The 17,363-nt window shown below is 52.4% G+C and overlaps 1 protein-coding gene across 1 annotated transcript in view; it reads left to right on the top strand.

Moving 5' to 3' along the window:
• Window positions 1-17,363, top strand: part of PAPLN (papilin, proteoglycan-like sulfated glycoprotein) — a 37,482-nt gene that overhangs the window by 962 nt on the left and 19,157 nt on the right. Inside the window, exons 2-13 of the mRNA XM_006884790.1 lie at window positions 2,830-2,954; window positions 6,081-6,141; window positions 6,289-6,391; window positions 8,395-8,525; window positions 10,239-10,362; window positions 10,968-11,048; window positions 11,139-11,311; window positions 11,463-11,586; window positions 11,794-11,920; window positions 12,767-12,974; window positions 13,547-13,729; window positions 13,904-14,045. Coding sequence (XP_006884852.1) covers window positions 2,830-2,954; window positions 6,081-6,141; window positions 6,289-6,391; window positions 8,395-8,525; window positions 10,239-10,362; window positions 10,968-11,048; window positions 11,139-11,311; window positions 11,463-11,586; window positions 11,794-11,920; window positions 12,767-12,974; window positions 13,547-13,729; window positions 13,904-14,045 — 1,582 coding nt within the window. The remainder of the gene's footprint in view (window positions 1-2,829; window positions 2,955-6,080; window positions 6,142-6,288; window positions 6,392-8,394; window positions 8,526-10,238; window positions 10,363-10,967; window positions 11,049-11,138; window positions 11,312-11,462; window positions 11,587-11,793; window positions 11,921-12,766; window positions 12,975-13,546; window positions 13,730-13,903; window positions 14,046-17,363) is intronic.

Here is a 17,363-nt window from a genome sequence, read left to right as displayed (position 1 = left end):
GGGTTTCCAAAGCTGTAAATTGCAGGGGAGGAGACCAGCCATCTCCCTCGCAGCTGCTAGCGGATTCCGTCCACCAGGAGGCGCAGCCTTTGGGTTAGCAGCACAGCTCCCACGACCAGGTCACCAGATGGGCTTTCAGCTCAACGCTAGGACACCGAGGGTGCTGTGCCACCCAGTGCAATCCCCCCAACACACACACACGTAAAAACCACGTGGAATCTTCTAGATGGCAGGACAGCTGACCTTTGGTGAGTGAAGGTCTGCAGAAACAGGTGTCAGTACATCCAGGCCACCAGCTGTCCCTGAGGTGCTGTCCACTGTGAGGCCCACAGCCCTGCCCACCCACCTGAGAGGCAAGTAGGAGGGGAAAGAGAAGTACCCTGAATGAGGGTCAGAGCTGTCACTGTGAGGTCAGCAGTGGACATGCTGCCTCTGTGAAAGTGAGTCTAGGAGGATGAGAAGGGCTCCCTGGACCAGGGCTCTTAGGTTTGGACAGCGGCCATTCCTCTGCAGGCCCCCCAGATCCAGTGTGGGTCACAGCGCGCTGGGCTACCTCCTCCGTCAGGTCACCCCCACTGCAGGTCCTTTGAGGTGTGCTTCCTGCAGGTGCCCCTGCTGCATGAATGCTGGTGCCAAGGTGCAGGGCCCAGGTGAGAGTGCTGAGACTTCAGAACGAATCCCCTGACCACCTCGAAACAGCGGTGTGACCGTTAGCAAACCATTAATTTTCAAATCCCTTTCACTGGAGGGTTAGCTTGTGCGGATGAGATGAGTCAAGGTTTACAGGTGTCCTGGGTCCTGTGAGCCCCTAAGGGAGCTCACACCTGAGGGAGCTCACATCTGAGGGGCCTTGGCCCTCCGCTGCCTCCTCCTCAAAGTCCGTGAGCCTCGATGAGGCTGGGCATGGCCCAGGCTGTGAGTTCTTCACCCCCCACCCAGGTGGAGGGCACACGGCCCTGCTCATAGTCGGCCACCTCCTGATATCTGTCTGTGGTTCTTTATTCTCTTTACCTAGAACCTTCTCAGGAGACCTTTTGGTGCTGAGAGAGACGTTACAGAGACGGAATAGACAAGAGAGAAACAGAGAGAGAGGAGAGAGAAAGAGTAGAAGGCAAAAGGATGCAGTCCCTGGCTTCTCTCCCTCAGGGTGGTCAGGGTGATGCTGACAGAGGAGGTAGACCAGGAGTCCCCATCTGCACATACCCTCCTCCCCTACTCATACAGCCTGTGCACAATGGGAGGATTCCCTGGAAACCACTCAAGCAGGAAAAGGGGCTCCTGCATTGCTCCAGGTGGGAGCTGGAAGAGAATGGGTGAGGTGCAGTGTTTCTTTCTTCTCAGTCTGAAAGCTAAGAGCTATGTGAGGCAGGTGAGGACAGGCCCAGGTGAGGCTGGAATGGACTGGCTCATTATGGCTTCTTCACACAATGGTGCGGTTCATGGCTTTGGTAATTACAGAGGTGCCTGCCTGGTGTTTGCTTTTCTGAGAGGCAGTGGCGGTGGAGTGGATGGAAGTCCAGGAGCAGGCAGGTCTGCTCTGCCCACGGGAAGGCCCCACATGTGGATGCCTGGGCCTGAGCTGCCGGGCACAAGAAGCGAGGTTCCTCTAGGGCCTTCAAGTATGCCTGGGGGGGGGGGGGAGTCCCTGTGTTTGACCAGTTGTCTCTCTACCTTTCAACGCCACACACTGGCTCGCGAGCCGGGTTTCTCTGTGGCTTCCTCTCTGTACCTCAGTTTTCTTATCCATATAATGGGAAACTTCAGCTTATTCTGAGGTTTACATGGGAGAATATGCTGTTGAATGTGAATTTCTGATACCAGCTGTAAGGTGTCAAATCTTCCTGAGAAGATTCAGCTAGGATGTGTTTCTGATAGGGACTCCCTTGGCCACACAGTAAGCCCAGTGTGGTGCCGGGGGATGTGGGTTTGGAGCCCAGACGGACAGCCAAGCAGACCATGGTGCAAGGATAATTGTAACGAGGCCAGTTCCCCTGTGGCCTGCAACCCAAATACCTGTAACATGCTGAGGATTTGGGGCTGGGGGTGCTGGAATCCAAGCCTGGATCCCTGCTTTTCTTTGAGAAAGCAGCCCCTCCCCTACAAATACAGTTTCTCCCCTTTTGAAACAAACAGGAAGTTGAGCCAAATACATTTCAGTTTAAATTTCATTGAGGGAACATGTTGATAGTTCTGGTTCACTGGTTTTCAAAACCTGGAGATTTTTGTCCCAGTTTGAACTGATGGATTAGATTATTTAAAAAAAAAAAAAGAGGGGGTGAGGGTGAAGATTCTTGGTCTGGCCAGCTCTTGCTCCTGGGTTGTGTGTGGTTCAGCGTTTCCTGCAGTTTGTTCTGATTCAAGGTTCTGGGCTCTTTTGTGAAACAAGACTGAATAAGTGTTTGGCAGCCTGTTTCCGTAAAGATTTACGGCCTCTGAAGCTCTCTGGGGCAGCTCCACCCTGTCCTGTATGGTCGTTGTCCTTGTGAGTCAGAATTAACTTGACAACATGACTGCCCCCTAGATCAGTCTTGACCCCCAGATGCTGGGCCCTAGAATGCCAGCCCTCGCCAGGTGCCTCACCTCTTTTAGAATACACCTGGCTCTCACCTCTATGGTGAGCAACTTGCTACATTTGGATCTTGAATGTGTTTTGATGTTCCTGCTGATAACTGCGGAGTTCTGAAGAGCTAGCTTGGGTTGGCAGAATCCCAGGCTTCTTGAATCCCAGGCTCCTTGAATGAAAGTTTTTAGACTGGGGGTGCCCCAGTGAACCCCCAGAGTGTCCTCACAGAGAGTCCAGTGGAGGCTACAATGCTACATCTTCTCCAGGCCCTAAAGGTGAGGCGGCAACAGCGGCAGAATGACGTTTGGGGCCCCTGGAGCCAGTGGAGCCCCTGCAGCCGGACCTGCGGAGGGGGCATCAGCTTCCGGGAACGCCCCTGCTACTCCTGGAGGTATGAGACTTGAAAACAGGCGTAACCTAGTGGGTAAGGAGTTGTGCTGCCAACTCAAAGGCAGGTGGTTCAAAACCACCAGCTACTCAGAAAGATAGGCAGTCTTCTCTTATGACTGCTGCCTCTGAAAACCTGCTGGAGAGTCAGCTGTGAGTCAGCTCTGACTTGATGGCACAAAACCATATAGTTAGTAAAAAGGGGGCAGGTGCCAGAACAGGCCGACCTCTGGGCTGGACAAGGGATCACAGGTGAGGAGGGCTCCCCAATGCAACAAATACACCCTAGCTTTCGTGGTGTAGTTGGAATGAAATAATTTCCTGTAGATTTACAACCTGATTCCAACCACGCACAGTGTTTTAGAGGGAGTTCTGGTGATGTCGCCAGGAAAAAGTTGCGCTGAGAACCCAAAGGTCGTTCTAACCCATCAGGTGCTCCTCAGGAAAAAGATGGGCCATCTTCTGTACGCTTTACAGTCTCCCCAAAATCTGTAGGGTCAGCTATGAGTCGGTTCTGAGTAACTACAATGAGTTTGAATCTACTTCACTCATCCCCCATCCGTAGCAGCTAATGCCTCACCTGGAACAGGGCAGGCCGTGTGAACCCTTGCTGCACGTGTGAAGACTCTTCAGCTGACACCTCTTCACTCCTGCGGTTTCTTTGCCCTCAGCCACTTTGCCAGGTGGGGGCGGCTCCTGACTTTGGCTCGTTAAACCCCCACTCCGCCGGGTGTGGTGGAGGGGCAGGGCACAGGTGTGAGAAACTTGCCCAGATGGAGGTGGGCTTGTTAGCGCGTTGTTCAGGAGAACCTGGGTGAGGAGGAAGACAGGTTATTACACTCATTTATTTATGCAGTTGCAGAATAAAGTTACCAGATGAGTATATAGTGTATATATAGCATCTACACAGCCAGCCCCATAGCAGGTCGTTCGAATTCATTGGCTGCTTGACGAGAGAAGGATGGGCAGTCACTTCCTGTGAGAGTTACAGCCTCAGGGAACCTGCTGGAGGGTCAGCTATGAGTCAGTTCTGAAATAAATGAGAAACAGGTGAGAAGCTTCATCGCTAAGGACAGGTACTGTTGAGGGATCCTGGGGAATGTGCAGCCAGGCTCGGAGTTAGACTCCAGCATAGGCTTGTAAGTCTCACTTTCCCTAAGTATAAATGTGGGGTGAAGTATAGCTATTTAAGGAGACTTAAAAGGGAGCTCTGGTGGCATGGTCAGAGGGAGTTGTATTGTTAATCCAAAGGTCAAGCTTCTTGGTTCAAAGCCACCATGGACATCTTGGGAGAAAGATACTCAGTCTCTTCCTGTTTGATTTACAGCCCTGGAGACCCACCAGAGAGTCAGTTATAAGCGAGTTCTAACCCGATAGCAACCCAGAACCAGAAGGAGAATTAAAGGACACCCTTGGTGGCTCAGCAATTAAGTGCTTAGATGCAAGCTGACCAAACAGCTCCACAGTTGGGAGGGAACAGTAGGTGGCAAGGAAGCTCTGGCAATCTGCTTCCTTAAAAACTGTTACATCCCATCTCGTGGATTCCAGCTCTCACATCCCAATGTGGCTGAATGAAACCACCCCATTAGGGTTTCCTAAACTGGAATGTTTGTGGAATTACTTAAACATGTAATAAACAAAATATGCCTTGGTGGCATACTGATGAAAACACTTGGCTGCTAACCCCAGGTTGGTGGTTCAAGCGCAGCAGCTGCTCCGAGGGAGAAAGATGAGGCTGGCTGCTTCCATGAAGATTTGGGTAGGCCAGCTTTGGAAGCCCCATGGGGCTGTTCAGCTTTGTCTTGGAGGTTCACTACGAGAGGGACAGTATGAGTCAGATTGGAGGGTAATGGGTTTACATTTTCCGGGAGCCCACTGGTTCCGCCTTTCTCAGCCAGGGCTGCTAGTGGTTTCCAGCCACCTAACCTGTCCAAGAGCAGCCCAGTGCTAACCCATTGCATCACTGGGGCTCTCTCCAGTTGTTATTGTGTGCTGTTGTGTCAGAATCGACCCATAGCTGACCCTCCAGTAAATCACACAGGAGGAGTATTAGACTATTTTATAAAAAGAAAAGGTTTACACACAGAACTAATTTTGGATGGTTACCAGAGATAGGAAGAAAGGAATGAACGACAATGTCAGTCTAGAGAGTAAGGTGTGCCTTATCCAGGTCATGGTCTTCACAATTGCTTGCTATGCATCAGAGATCTGGACAGTGACCAACAATGACAGAGGAAGAATCAATGCCTTTAAGTTGTGTTGCTGGAGAAGAGAACTGAACATACCCCGGACTGCCAAGAGAACAAACAAGTCTGTCCTGGAGAGGATGAAATCAAGCTGCTCCTTGGAGGCTAGGATTTTGAAGCTGCATGTCACATACCTTGGACATAAGGCTAGGAGGGACTCATCCTTGGAGAGGGACATCATGCTTGGAAGGGTGGAGGGACAGTGCAGGAGAGGAAGATCCAGGAGGAAATGGATTGGCACAATAACTGTGGCAATGGGTGGGTGGATGGTAGATGTGTTAGAGTAAGATTGGCTCAGGAGAGGACAGGGTTCAAAGCTATTGTTGATAGGGTCGCTATGAGTCACTAGCTACTCCAAGGCCTCATAACAACAATGGTAAGGATATGTCTTAGAGAAAGTACAAAGTGCACCATGGACACAAAGATGATAAAGCTTCACCTCATACACTTTGGGGCCGTGGCTTCTTGTTGTGGTGTGCCATCGAATGGGAACTGAACCATAGCTGACCCTCCAGCAGATTTTCAGAGGCCGTAAATCATCAGGGAAGAGACTGCTCGTCTGTGGAGCAGCTCTTGGATTCAAACCACGTGCCTTTTGAGATTGTGGTACATCTTCCTACCACTCTGTGGTGGAGAGTGTAACTTCCGGGACGGGGTGGGGGTAAGGGGTAGGGTTGGTAGTAGTTCTGCTCTGTCCTGTAATACATACAGCCACTGAGTCAGAGTATCTGCTGGCCTCTAACAACCGGGTTGGGGGTGGTGTTTATGTGTGAGCACAGGTGCGCCCACTGGAGCCACACCCAGGAGCTGTGGTGGGGCGGGGTTCATGGGGGTCGCTCTCTGAAGCTGGGGGCTGACCTCTCACTCTCACTCTCATCTCACAGGGGAGACGGAGGCTCCAGCTGCGTGGGCCCCTCCCGCAGCCACCGGTCCTGCCACACCGAGGTGACCGCGACCCAGCTCCCCAATCCCTGCCCCAGGCCGGCCCCACAGTGCAGCCCAGGGACAGGCGGCCTGCAGTGGCACAGAGGGACCCCAGGGGGACTGCCTCCCAGGCATAGAGGGGACCCCCTTCACCTCTGTTCCCCACAGAGCTGCCCTGAGGGCGCCCGAGATTTCCGGGCCCAGCAGTGCGCGGAGTTTGATGACAGCGAGTTCCAGGGTCGGCGCTACAAGTGGTTGCCCTACTACGGGGGTGAGTGGGGCACCCCTGAACCCCCATTCTGCATGTGGCTAGCGTGGCCTAGTATTTTGGGGATCTCATTTATGCAGTTTTTTTATTCCAAAATTCCCATTACAGAAACTTTGTCAAAGGGAATTTTGATAAGCTGGCCAGCCGCACCCCCAGCAGTGCCTCTGTCAAATCAGTGATGCCATTTGGGATTCTTTCTGGCTCTTTTGTGAATGAGTGTGTATTTCAGACAAAGTCATGCCAGTGAATGTGCCGTTTCGGGGTCCCTTTTAGTTGGGCAAAGTCTGGAGCATTTCTCACCTTGCAGCCCTTTGAGCTCTGAGCGGAATTGGAGGGGCTAGGGGTGGGGAGAGGGAGAGGCCTCTGGACCCCTGGGGCCTTGAGGTTGACTTTGAGGAGGATGTCAGTCATTCATCTTTAGAGAGAGACAGTTCAAGGGGAAAAGATATTCATACATAAGAGTCAGAAGGTCTCTCGGGAGACCGGCGCTCTGGATGCGAGGTGGAGGAACCCATTCTGTGTTCTGATGGTAGTGGGGGGGCTTGGCTGGTGGACACGCCCCTACCTCCCAAGATGGGGATGGGCTGAAAGTAATTTAAGTATATCTACATTGTAAGAGATGTAAGGAGCCCTGGACGCATGGTGTGTAAGGTGTCAGACTGTGACCCTAAAAGTCAGTACTTCAAACCCACAAGCCAATGGGCAAAGGAAAGATGGCCATTCCCTTCCTGTGCACATTTACAGCCTTGGAGATGGATGGAGGATCGCGATGAGTCAGACTCCAATCAACATCACTGGGTTTGGTTTTGGACTTTTAAAAAAAGTTATATTTTTTATTGTGACTTTTTATTTATGAAGAAATTGGCTTTTAATTCACTCATTTATGCAGATTTAGCCTCCCATCTTACCCCTTCATTTGGTTTTGAGATTTTACATAGATGATGTATGTACAACAGAGGGGAGAGGCTGAAATCAGTAGTGGGGGTGTGGCTTTTCTTGCTCCGAGTGGGTTTTCAGAGGCAGTTAATTGCACTGAAGGAGATTTAAACTATGTCTAAATTTTAGATAAATATAAAAAAATCCCCTTGCTCTCACTCTTTCACGGGCCCACTGTGAGCATTTAGTTCCAACCCTGGTTTCCTCTGTGTGCATGTTTACATTTTGTAATTGCTTCGTGAGAATTGAAGCGTGCAGCCAGGGTGCTCCCTCGAGGCAAACTCGGGAGACCTCATCCTTGGGTGTGTTGTGAAGAAGGCCGGCCAGTCCTTGCTTGGATTAATGGAGGGTCAGCAGGGACCTGAAAACCCTCCTGGAGATGGACTGACACAGTGACTGCTAAGATGGACTTGAACTTGGTGGAGATTGGGAGGATGGTGTGGGATAGTGCAAGGTTTTGATCCATTGTTCACAGGGTCACTGAGTCAAAATCCACTTGATGGCACCTAACAACAACCACCATTTTGCGTTGTGTGATGTAAGAATTTTCCCAAATAATTGCCTCAAATCATTAACTTCACCATCTACATACATATCACTCCACCAATAGATAATAATTTAAAGTGGCCTAGTGGTAAGAAGCTGTGCTGCAATCCCAAAGGCATGTGGTTCAAATCCACCAGGTGCTCTGAGGGAGAAGAATGGGCAGTCTCCTCCGGAGGGTTAACTGCCTCTGAAAACCCACCAGAGAGTCAGTTATGGGTCAGTTCTGACTTGACGGTACTACACAACAATAACAACAGCCTGTTAATACTTGGGCTATCATAAACAATGCTGAAGTAGACCTCTCCCAAGTGGATAGCTATTCCATTATTTGGAATGTTTCTTCCACTTGAATCCCAGAGAAGCAGCTGTTTCGTGGAGAATGTTCCTTCTCCTGGGATGGAGCTGGGAGCCTGAGCCCCGCAGGTCTGGTGCAAGGGCATTCTCTCCCAGCTGCTTGTGTGCTCTGGGACCTGAGGACAGTCCTTCATGAACCTTTGCTTTCTATCTTCTCTTTCCCACCCCAGCCCCAAACAAGTGTGAGCTGAACTGCATCCCCAAGGGGGAGAACTTCTACTACAAGCACAAGGAGGCGGTGATAGACGGGACCCCCTGTGAGCCTGGCAAACGGGATGTCTGTGTGGACGGCATCTGCCGTGTGAGTTAGGCCCCTTGCTCTCCCCCTGCTGTTTGAACAACCTCCTCTTTACACCCTGTTCTGGGAGCCACAGAGGTCTAACAGGGGATGTTTTATTAGTTGGATATACTCAGAGTTCTGGGAGGAGGCTGCAGCGTGCCACACAGGGCCACGTGGAGAATGAATTAGGGAAGAGAGTGAAGAACCAGGAGCTGTAGGAGGCAGCCTTTGTAGTATTAAGAGGTGGGGTGCTCCCTGGGTCCCCTGAGAGAATGTGACTTGCATGTTTGAGTGATTCTTGGGAACTGAAACTCACTGCCTAGGGAGGGTTTGGGGGGAGGGAGATGAGCGGGAACAGCACCTGGTCTGTTTGATAAGGGGCTAGTTTGGAGATGGGACATTATTCATGGGAGCAGAGTCAGGAAGGGAACTCTCTGAAGTCCTGATTTCCTCCCAGCACATGACATTGGACCTTTACTGGAGGCCTTAGACTGCACCTCTGTCCAATCAGATTTGTGGCTTGGTTGACCAACTGGGCCATGTGATTGTCATCAGCTTGATGTCTCCACAAACTACCTCAACATTGAGCCTAACAAACCCCTATGGGTGGCATGTTATAGAACCCCAGCTGAAACCAACCCAGGCAAGAGAAGCCCATGTGTGGTCTGGCTCACTTGACGTGCTTGAAGGATGCTGCAGGATAGATACCTCTGCTTCCTCTTGGCTTTGCTGTCTTCTGGGTCAGCATCAAGTGTAGGCTGGCTCTGCTGTGAGCCAAGAAGGTGACCGGAGACTTCCAGGCTTCTCCTGCACCAGCCTGGCAGCTCTTGGGGAATTGGACCTCATTCCCAGGAAGTCCAGCAACGTGGGATACCTCTCAGTCAGCTTGATTTGAGGCTCCCTCCTGAACCAGGCTCTGGTGTGTGTGATTCACCCCCCAACTCACTGTTCGGGGAGCTCCATCTAGGCTATGCGCTCAAGATGGGTCCTGAAGGAGAATAGGTGATGTTACCAGAGAAGATATTGATGCTTTTGAGCTGTGGTGTTGGAGAACAGCACTGAGCATCCCAAGGACGGCCGAAAGAACACGTAGATAAGTCTTGGAGAAGGCACAGCCAGAATAGTCCTTGGAGGCAAAGATGATGAACATAGTTTGGGCGTGTTACTAGGAGAGATTATTCCTTGGATAGGGACATCATGCTTGGGAAAGTGGAGGGATGGCGAAAAAGAGGAAGACCCTCAATCAGGTGGTTGACACAGTGACGGCAGCAATGGGCTTGAGTACGTCAGAGATTGAGGATGGCATGGGATAGGGCAGGGCTCAGATCTGCTGTTCATAGGGTCACTATGAGTTGTATTGGACTTAATGGCACTTGACAATAACAACAACAGAGAAGGGAGAGCCCCGGGTGATGCATGTGATTGGCATGCATGATCAGTAGCCAAGAGACTGGAGGTCTGAGTCCTCCAGAAACACTTTGGAAAAAGGGCCTGGCGATCCTTCTGGGAGCGCGGCCACTGAAAATCCCTCGGAGCACTGCTCTAGTCTGACACACGTGACATCTCTGAGAAGCAAAATTGTCCCGAGTGGAGGGCGAGGTGGGTCAGGTCTGTGCTTTATGCACCGACCACCACTTGCTGAGGAGTAGTGCACCATCTTTGTCTGCCAGGACCGCATGTGATGGCCTAGGCCAGGCCAGCCGAGCATGTCTGCTGTTCCTCTTTGCTTGGCAGGCTGTTGGCTGTGACCACAAACTGGACTCATCAAAGCAGGAGGACAAGTGTCTGCGGTGTGGGGGTGATGGCACGACCTGCTACCCTGTCACAGGCACTTTTGATGCCAATGACCTCAGCAGAGGTGGGTCATAGTGAAGGAAACAGCTGGGACCTCCGCAGAGGGGTCCTCTGAGAAATCAGACAAGCATCTGTCATCGTCCCTCCCTTGCCATGTGCCCTCCTGGCTGAACCTCAGGGCCGAGTACCCTTTGTGTGATGCTGATGCCCAGGTTATGACTTGGCCCCCTGGTGACTCTGGGGGAAGCCAAACGTCTTCTGGGATCACTTCTTACTTACCCATCTCTCCAGTGACTGTGACCTCAGATGTCTCTGACCACATCCCTCCTCCCACTGTCCTATCCTGCCCCCTCCGCTCCCCAGTCAGTGCTAGGCGACCCTGAGCCCAACAGCCCCTCTGACCACATCCCTTTTCCCACTGTCCCATCCTGAGTGGAGTGATCCACTCCTCAGTCAGTGCTGGGAGCCCCAAGCCTTCTGGCCCCCCGACATCTGTACATGCTGTTTCTGCAGCAGTTCAGCCCACTGTCTCCTCTGTACCCCGAATGCTACCCCAGTCTGTGCAGCCCTGGCACTGGGGTACTTGGGGTAATGGAATGCCTGCCTTCGGACTTGGGTGGTCTTGGGAGGAAGGCGTGCTCAGCACACCCTCGCTCCTGCCTCCCTCAGGCTATAACCAGATCCTCATCATTCCCATGGGAGCCACCAGCATCCGCATCGAGGAGGCTGCAGCCAGCAGGAACTTCTTGGGTGAGCGCAGGGGTAGGGGCAGCGGTGGGGGGGGCAGCTGGCATGCCCCGCTCTCCTCTACTAACCAGGGCCTGCTTCACCCCTGCACAGCGGTGAAGAGCATCCGTGGAGACTACTACCTCAATGGGCACTGGACCATCGGGGCAGCTGGGGCCCTGCCCATGGCCAGCACCATCCTGCACTACGAGCGTGGCACCGAGGGGGACCTGGCTCCTGAGCGGCTCCATGCCCGAGGCCCCATTTCAGAGCCCCTTATCATTGAGGTGAGGCAGGCAGAGGGATGCCACGGGAAGCCATCAAGCCCCATTGTGGGGGGTTTGAGTTCCTTAGGGTCTAAGATGGTGATGAAGCATTGAGGAAGAACGGGGGACATGCAACTGACAGCCAACCTGCACAATGACCCCCCCCCAACAGCTTATCAGCCAGGAGCTCAACCCTGGTGTGCACTACGAGTACCACCTGCCTCAGAACGTCCCCAGATCCGGCTTCCGCTGGAGCCACGGATCCTGGGGGGAATGTAGTGTGGAGTGTGGAGGAGGTGAGGTGCCTCGGACTGCCCAGGGGGGTCCCTGCCGCTCTGAGCATGGACTGGGGGGGCGGGGTATAGTTTTTGGAGTATGTGGACAAGGCAAAGATTTTCACCCCTCAAAGTAAGTCATCAGGGACCCAAGAAAGGTATGTCCAGCATGATGTCTGGCACAGAAGCTGATCACTGCACCCCCTTTTGCCCCTACCCCCCACCTAGGTCAGCAGACCCGTGAGGTGTTCTGCACCACTGACAATGAGGTCTACCCCGACCGCCTGTGCCAGCACCAGCCACGGCCAGCCCACCGCCAGCCCTGCAACCCTCAGCCTTGCCCACAAACCAAGCGGTATGGCCTTTGCCAATCACCTTCTTCCACAAAGAGATCCAAGATCTTGTGAGGGAAAGTTTGGGGTTTCTAAGCTGCCTTTGGTGCAGAAGCAAGAGGCTGAGTGGGCCCCCCCGCCCCCGCCCCAGTGGTGTCAAGGGGAGCTCAGTGTCAGGGCCTGAGTGAAGCCCCGTGCGGTTTTGTTAAGGATGGGGTTGTGTGCCCACTCCGTGTTCAAAATGCCTGGTGGCCAGAGGGTGTGGGCAGATGGTGGGAGCTGCTGTCTTAGCTGGCAGAGAACTGGCTCAGCAGAGGCCAAGGAGTGGGGAAGGGGTCTGGCTGGAGCCCCTGTCCACGTTGGCAATGCCTTTGTTTGCACACAAAGGACCTCTTACCTGCACCAGCCCGGAGCATGGCCCCTCGCTGGGGCCCAGCGTGTGTGTGGGAACAGGTAACCTGCAGCCTTCGGTCTCATGGGCCTGGGGCCCTTCTGCCTATGAGCCTTGTTGGCAGCTAGCCTTGTGCGATGGTGGCGGGTCTGGCTTTGCATGCCCTTTTCTGTCATCTGTGGATCCCCTCCAGGCCGGCCTGCTCCCTGTATGGTGAGCCCAGCTTCTGGGGCATGCTCATGTCAAAGATCAGACCCAGAGAGAATGGAGTCTCGGGAATGAGGGGAGACCGGGTGAGAACAGGCCCAGGAGGGCCTGCACAGTGGAGGGTCTGGTGGAACCTCACTGTCCAGGCTCTTTGTCACCTATCTGCATGGACTTGAGTGTTCAGAGGATCCACTCCTGTGTGTGACCCTTTGTCGAGCTGGGCTCTGGCCGCTGCTCCTGGACCCGCCTCACTGATCCCCACTCCCACCAGCTGGCAGACAGGGCCGTGGTCGCCCTGCTCGGTCTCCTGCGGAGGTGGCTCCCAGTCCCGCTCCGTCTACTGCGTCTCAGCTTTGGGGTCAGGCACCGAGGAGGCTGCGGACGAGGCGGAGTGTGCAGGCCTGCCCGGGAAGCCCCCCACCATGCGAGCATGCAACCTCCAGCGCTGCTCGGCCTGGCACGCAGAGCCCTGGGGAGAGGTGAGGTACTGACAGCCAGGCTGGGGCGGGTGCTGAGCAGCAAACCAGGAGCTGGGGTTTGGATGTGGGCTGCCTGAGGGCTGGGAGGCTCTCCCACCTCGTGGAAGCAGATGCTGAGAGGCCAAGTGACTTAGCAGGCCGGCCTGGAAGCTGGGGCAAGGCTAAGGCTCCTAGTGCCCTGCTCCTCTTCCTTCTCTAGGACCCGCTGGTGGGATAGGACGGGTTCTGCCTTGGCTTGGGGGAGAAGCTACAAACATTGCCTGAGAAGGCAGGATGAGGGCAGGCAGTGTGAAGGACTGTTGCTCACTGCTTCTGGCCCCCATGTTGTTGTTGTTGTTATGTTCTGGGAACCATATCGCTCAGCATGCAGATGAAAGGATGTGGAAATGTACTCACGTGAATATCAGGTGTCATGGCTCAGGCCGTGTGACCTCAGTGGACTTCCTCAGCCTCTCTGGGCCTGGGAGCTGGACATAGGCTGCAGGTCGCTGCTCACCCTTCACGCCTGGCCAGTCCCACTGTAGCTCCCCAGGGTGGGATGCAAGCTCTGACTGGCCGCTGGGTCCTCACAGTGCTCGGTCACCTGTGGCTCTGGAGTCCGGAGGCGGACTGTCACCTGCCGTAGTGAGGAGGGGTCTATGCTCCTTGCCACCGCGTGCTCTGAGGAAGACCGGCCGATGTTCACAGAGCCCTGCATGCGTGACGACTGTCCCCCCCTCGGTGACCAGGCCTGGCATGTTGGTGCCTGGGGTCTGGTGAGTACTGCCACCCTGCATAGCTGATGTCCAGCTTGAGTCATGCCCCTCTGTGAGTCTGAGTCCACTCTCCCCTTCTTGCCTGCCTTGTGGGGGCTCCTGCCCCAGTCTCAGAGGCTCTTTCCCTGTGTGTATTTTTTCCTCTCCACCCTCACCCCACCCCATGGCCCTCAGTGCTCCAAGAGTTGTAACTCGGGCACTCGGAAGCGACAGGTCATCTGTGCCATCGAGCTGCCCAGCCAATGCGAGCGCCTGCAGCCGTTGAAGCCAGTGGACACGGAGCTCTGCAACACACAGCCCTGCCATCTTCCTCAAGGTGAGGACAGGAGAGGCGGGGCAGGCCCAGCCACACCGCTTCCCCTCCCTCTGCAAACCCCTTCCTGCTCCGGGCCTGGGGCTGTGCAGTGAGTCTCCGCTGACTGTGGTTTTCAGCCCCCATGAAGTCCAGTGTGGATGCCACCTCTTGTGTCAGCCCTGGTCCCCTGCATTTGCAAGTGGCAGCTTCCCTCTGGTCCTCAGCCTCCTGCCAGCGTGTTATAATGCAGGCAGTCCCCTCCTCCCAGCCACGTTCTGTCCTGACAGCTTCATCCTCAGCAAGGTCTGGTCTAAATGGAATAACTCCCTCTTCTGTTTATTTGTTGTATTATCTTCATCACCTTTTACTGTTAGTATTTTTATAAATTTGATTTTTGCCTTCAAAATCAAATGTATTACCAGTAATGCATAAGTCAGAACTGACTCATAGCTAACCCCTCTTTAGGTGCTGAGGCTGTAAATTGCACGCGGGAGAGTTTGCCCATCTTTCTCTTATGGAGCTGATGGTGGGTCCGGGCCACCAGAGAGGGCAGCCATTGTGTTAACAGTGAAACACCCAATGGACCCAGATGCCTGAGCTTTTACTTGTCTTAGGGGATTAGAAACATGACATATAAACTTATAGATATGATGGCATCAGCACATTACACACAGGAATACTGTGTATAATACCTGTTGTTAATAATAAGGTGTACAGAAATGTCCAGACAATTCTAAGTGTGGTTCTTTGTAACTCAGATACATCCTAGGTCAGGGATTTCCTGTATCACACCCATATTTATGGCACTGCAGTGATTTGCGGAGCTTGCTAGCTATAAGCTTATTGAAGGCAGGGTCTAGTCTTCCTGATTCCTTTTTTGTGCTTCCCACAGGTCTAATGTTCTAAACACTATGTAGCATGCAGAAGATGCTCAGCATGCCTGTTGACTGACTGAGTGATGGCAGAGGGAGGGAGGCCGTCCTGGAGAGATTATTGCCATGCTTTAACCTGTCATCCCTTCGTTCCCGTCCCACTGGGTGTCCTAGGCATGAGGATATGTAGCAGGAAGGACAGGACGTCAGGCCTTGCTTGGTTTGAGGCTATGACATTAAGGGAGGGTGTGGTTTGTAGCTGAGCTGACAGGGTGATGAAGGTGACTGTCTACATCAAAGAGAGGTGCTTTGGAGCATTTGGTCATGGGGACTGTGTGAGCAGTGTGGACCTTGTAGGGGGAACTGGAAGGCGCTAATAACTGAACCCAGGCATCCTGTGGCTATTAGAATGGATGAATGACCTTGGGGTCAACAGTAAGCTGGGTTCAAGTCTCTGCTGCATTGCTGGGCCTCCATACGGCCCTGGGCACGCCTCTCTCCTTTCTGCTTCTGTTGTTGATATGTGTTGTTAAGTTGGAACTAACCCATAGCTGACACTCCAGTGGGTTTTCAGAGACAGTTAATTTTACAGGAGATTGCTCGTCTGTCTTCCTCCAGCAGAGCAGCTGGTGGATTCAGACCATGCGCCTTTGGGATTGCAGTGCAGCTCCTTACCACGAGGCTGCCAGAGCTCCCTTTCCCCCATATGACTTATGAGGTTAGTAGGATTGATTTTCTAGGCTTGCGGTGATCACAGTGCACAGTGCCTGAGCCCATGAGGTGCTTGCTAGGTGAACTAGGGATAGATAATGGTGGTGAGGGGAGATGGGAGCACTGGCCGTTAAGGACCACCTAGGAGGTCCCTGACCAGGGTCCTTCAGCCACTGGCAGCAGGAATGCCTCAGCCTAGGGTTGGCTTTGGGGATCCCAGGGGTCCAGCTCTGCATGGAGCTGTACAGCTCCCTGGGGCTCGAGAGAATGCCTTGTTGGCACAGATGACCTTGAACCTAAACCAGAGACAAATAGCATTCATACAGGTCAAAAGGCAAGACAGGAGAGTAACATTCAAACCAGGATGAATTCTATTTGTCGCTGTTATTATAAAAAACATTATATTCATTATGAGAAATTTTGAGTATATAAAATAATAAAATTAAAATTTTGAGTATGTAAAATTAGAGGAAATAATGTAAAATGGAGACATGTTAGCACAGTGGTTTAAATGCTCAGCTGCTAACCAAAAGGTCAGTGGTTTGAATCTACCAGTTGCTCCATTAGAGATAGAGGTGACCAGCCAGCTTCTGTGAAGATCACAGGCTCGAGAACCCTACATGGTTCAGTGAAGGTTGTTGTTAGGTGCTGCCGGGCTGACCACTGACTCCCATTACCCTAAGACCAATGACCTGAACCCTGCCTTCTGCACCAGCCTCTAGATCTCTGATGTGCTCGAGGCTACTGTTACGGTCACTGTGTCATTCCATACCGTTGAGGGTCTTCCTCTCTTTCTCTGACCCTCCACCCTTCCCAGCATGGTGTCTTTTTCCAAGGACTGGACCCTTCTGATAACATTTCCAAAGGATATGAGACCAAGTTTCACCAGTCTTTCCTGTAAAGAGCACGTTGATTTGCACATCCTCCACAACAGACTTGTTCTTTCGACAGTCCATGGGATGTTCCTTGCCAACACCATGATTCTTTTGTCGTCCTTACTCATTGTCCAACTTTCCAATGCGTGGGAAGCAATTGAAAATGCCGTGGCTTGGATCAGGTGCATCTTAGTCTTTAAACTGATGTCATTGTTCTTCAGCATTTTGGAGAGGTCCTCGACAGTAGATTTCTCAATGCAGCATGCCTTTTTCTTTTTTGACTGTTGCTCCCAAGGCTGATGATTTTGAGTCCAGGTAAAATGAAATTGCTGACCCCTTCAGTCGTTTCCCCATCTATCGTGACGTTGCCTAATGGTCCTGTGGTGAGGATTTTCTTGGTGTTGAAAAGTAACCCATATTGAAGGCTGAGGTCTTGGATTTTGTGCAAGTGCTTCAGGTCTTCTCTTTCTGTAAGCAAAGTTGTATCATCTATATAAGGCAGGTGTTGATGAGTCTTCTTCCAATCCCCATGTCTCATTCTTCTTCATATTGTGTAGCTTTTCAAATTACTTGCTCAACATACAAGTTGAATAGATATGGAGAGAAGATACAATCCTGATGCACACCTTTCCTGACTTAAAACCATGCAGTGTCCTTTTGTTCTGTTTGGACAACAGCATCTTGATCTGGGTGCAGGTTTTACATGAGCACATTTAAGTGTTCTGAGATCGCCATTCTCCTCAATGTTGTCTATAACTTGATATGATCCAAATGCCTTTGCCTAGTTAATAAAATACAGATAAACATCTTTCTGGTACTCTGCGCTTTGAGCCAAGATCCAGCTGACATCAGCAGTGATATCCCTGTTCTGTAGTCTCTCC

The sequence above is a fragment of the Elephantulus edwardii genome, unplaced genomic scaffold (genome assembly GCF_000299155.1).
Source record: "Elephantulus edwardii isolate Elephantulus edwardi_28Jun2011 unplaced genomic scaffold, EleEdw1.0 scaffold00037, whole genome shotgun sequence".
Taxonomy (NCBI): domain Eukaryota; kingdom Metazoa; phylum Chordata; class Mammalia; order Macroscelidea; family Macroscelididae; genus Elephantulus; species Elephantulus edwardii.
Note: the sequence above shows the minus strand (reverse complement) of the source record. Positions and strands in the feature narration are given on the sequence as shown.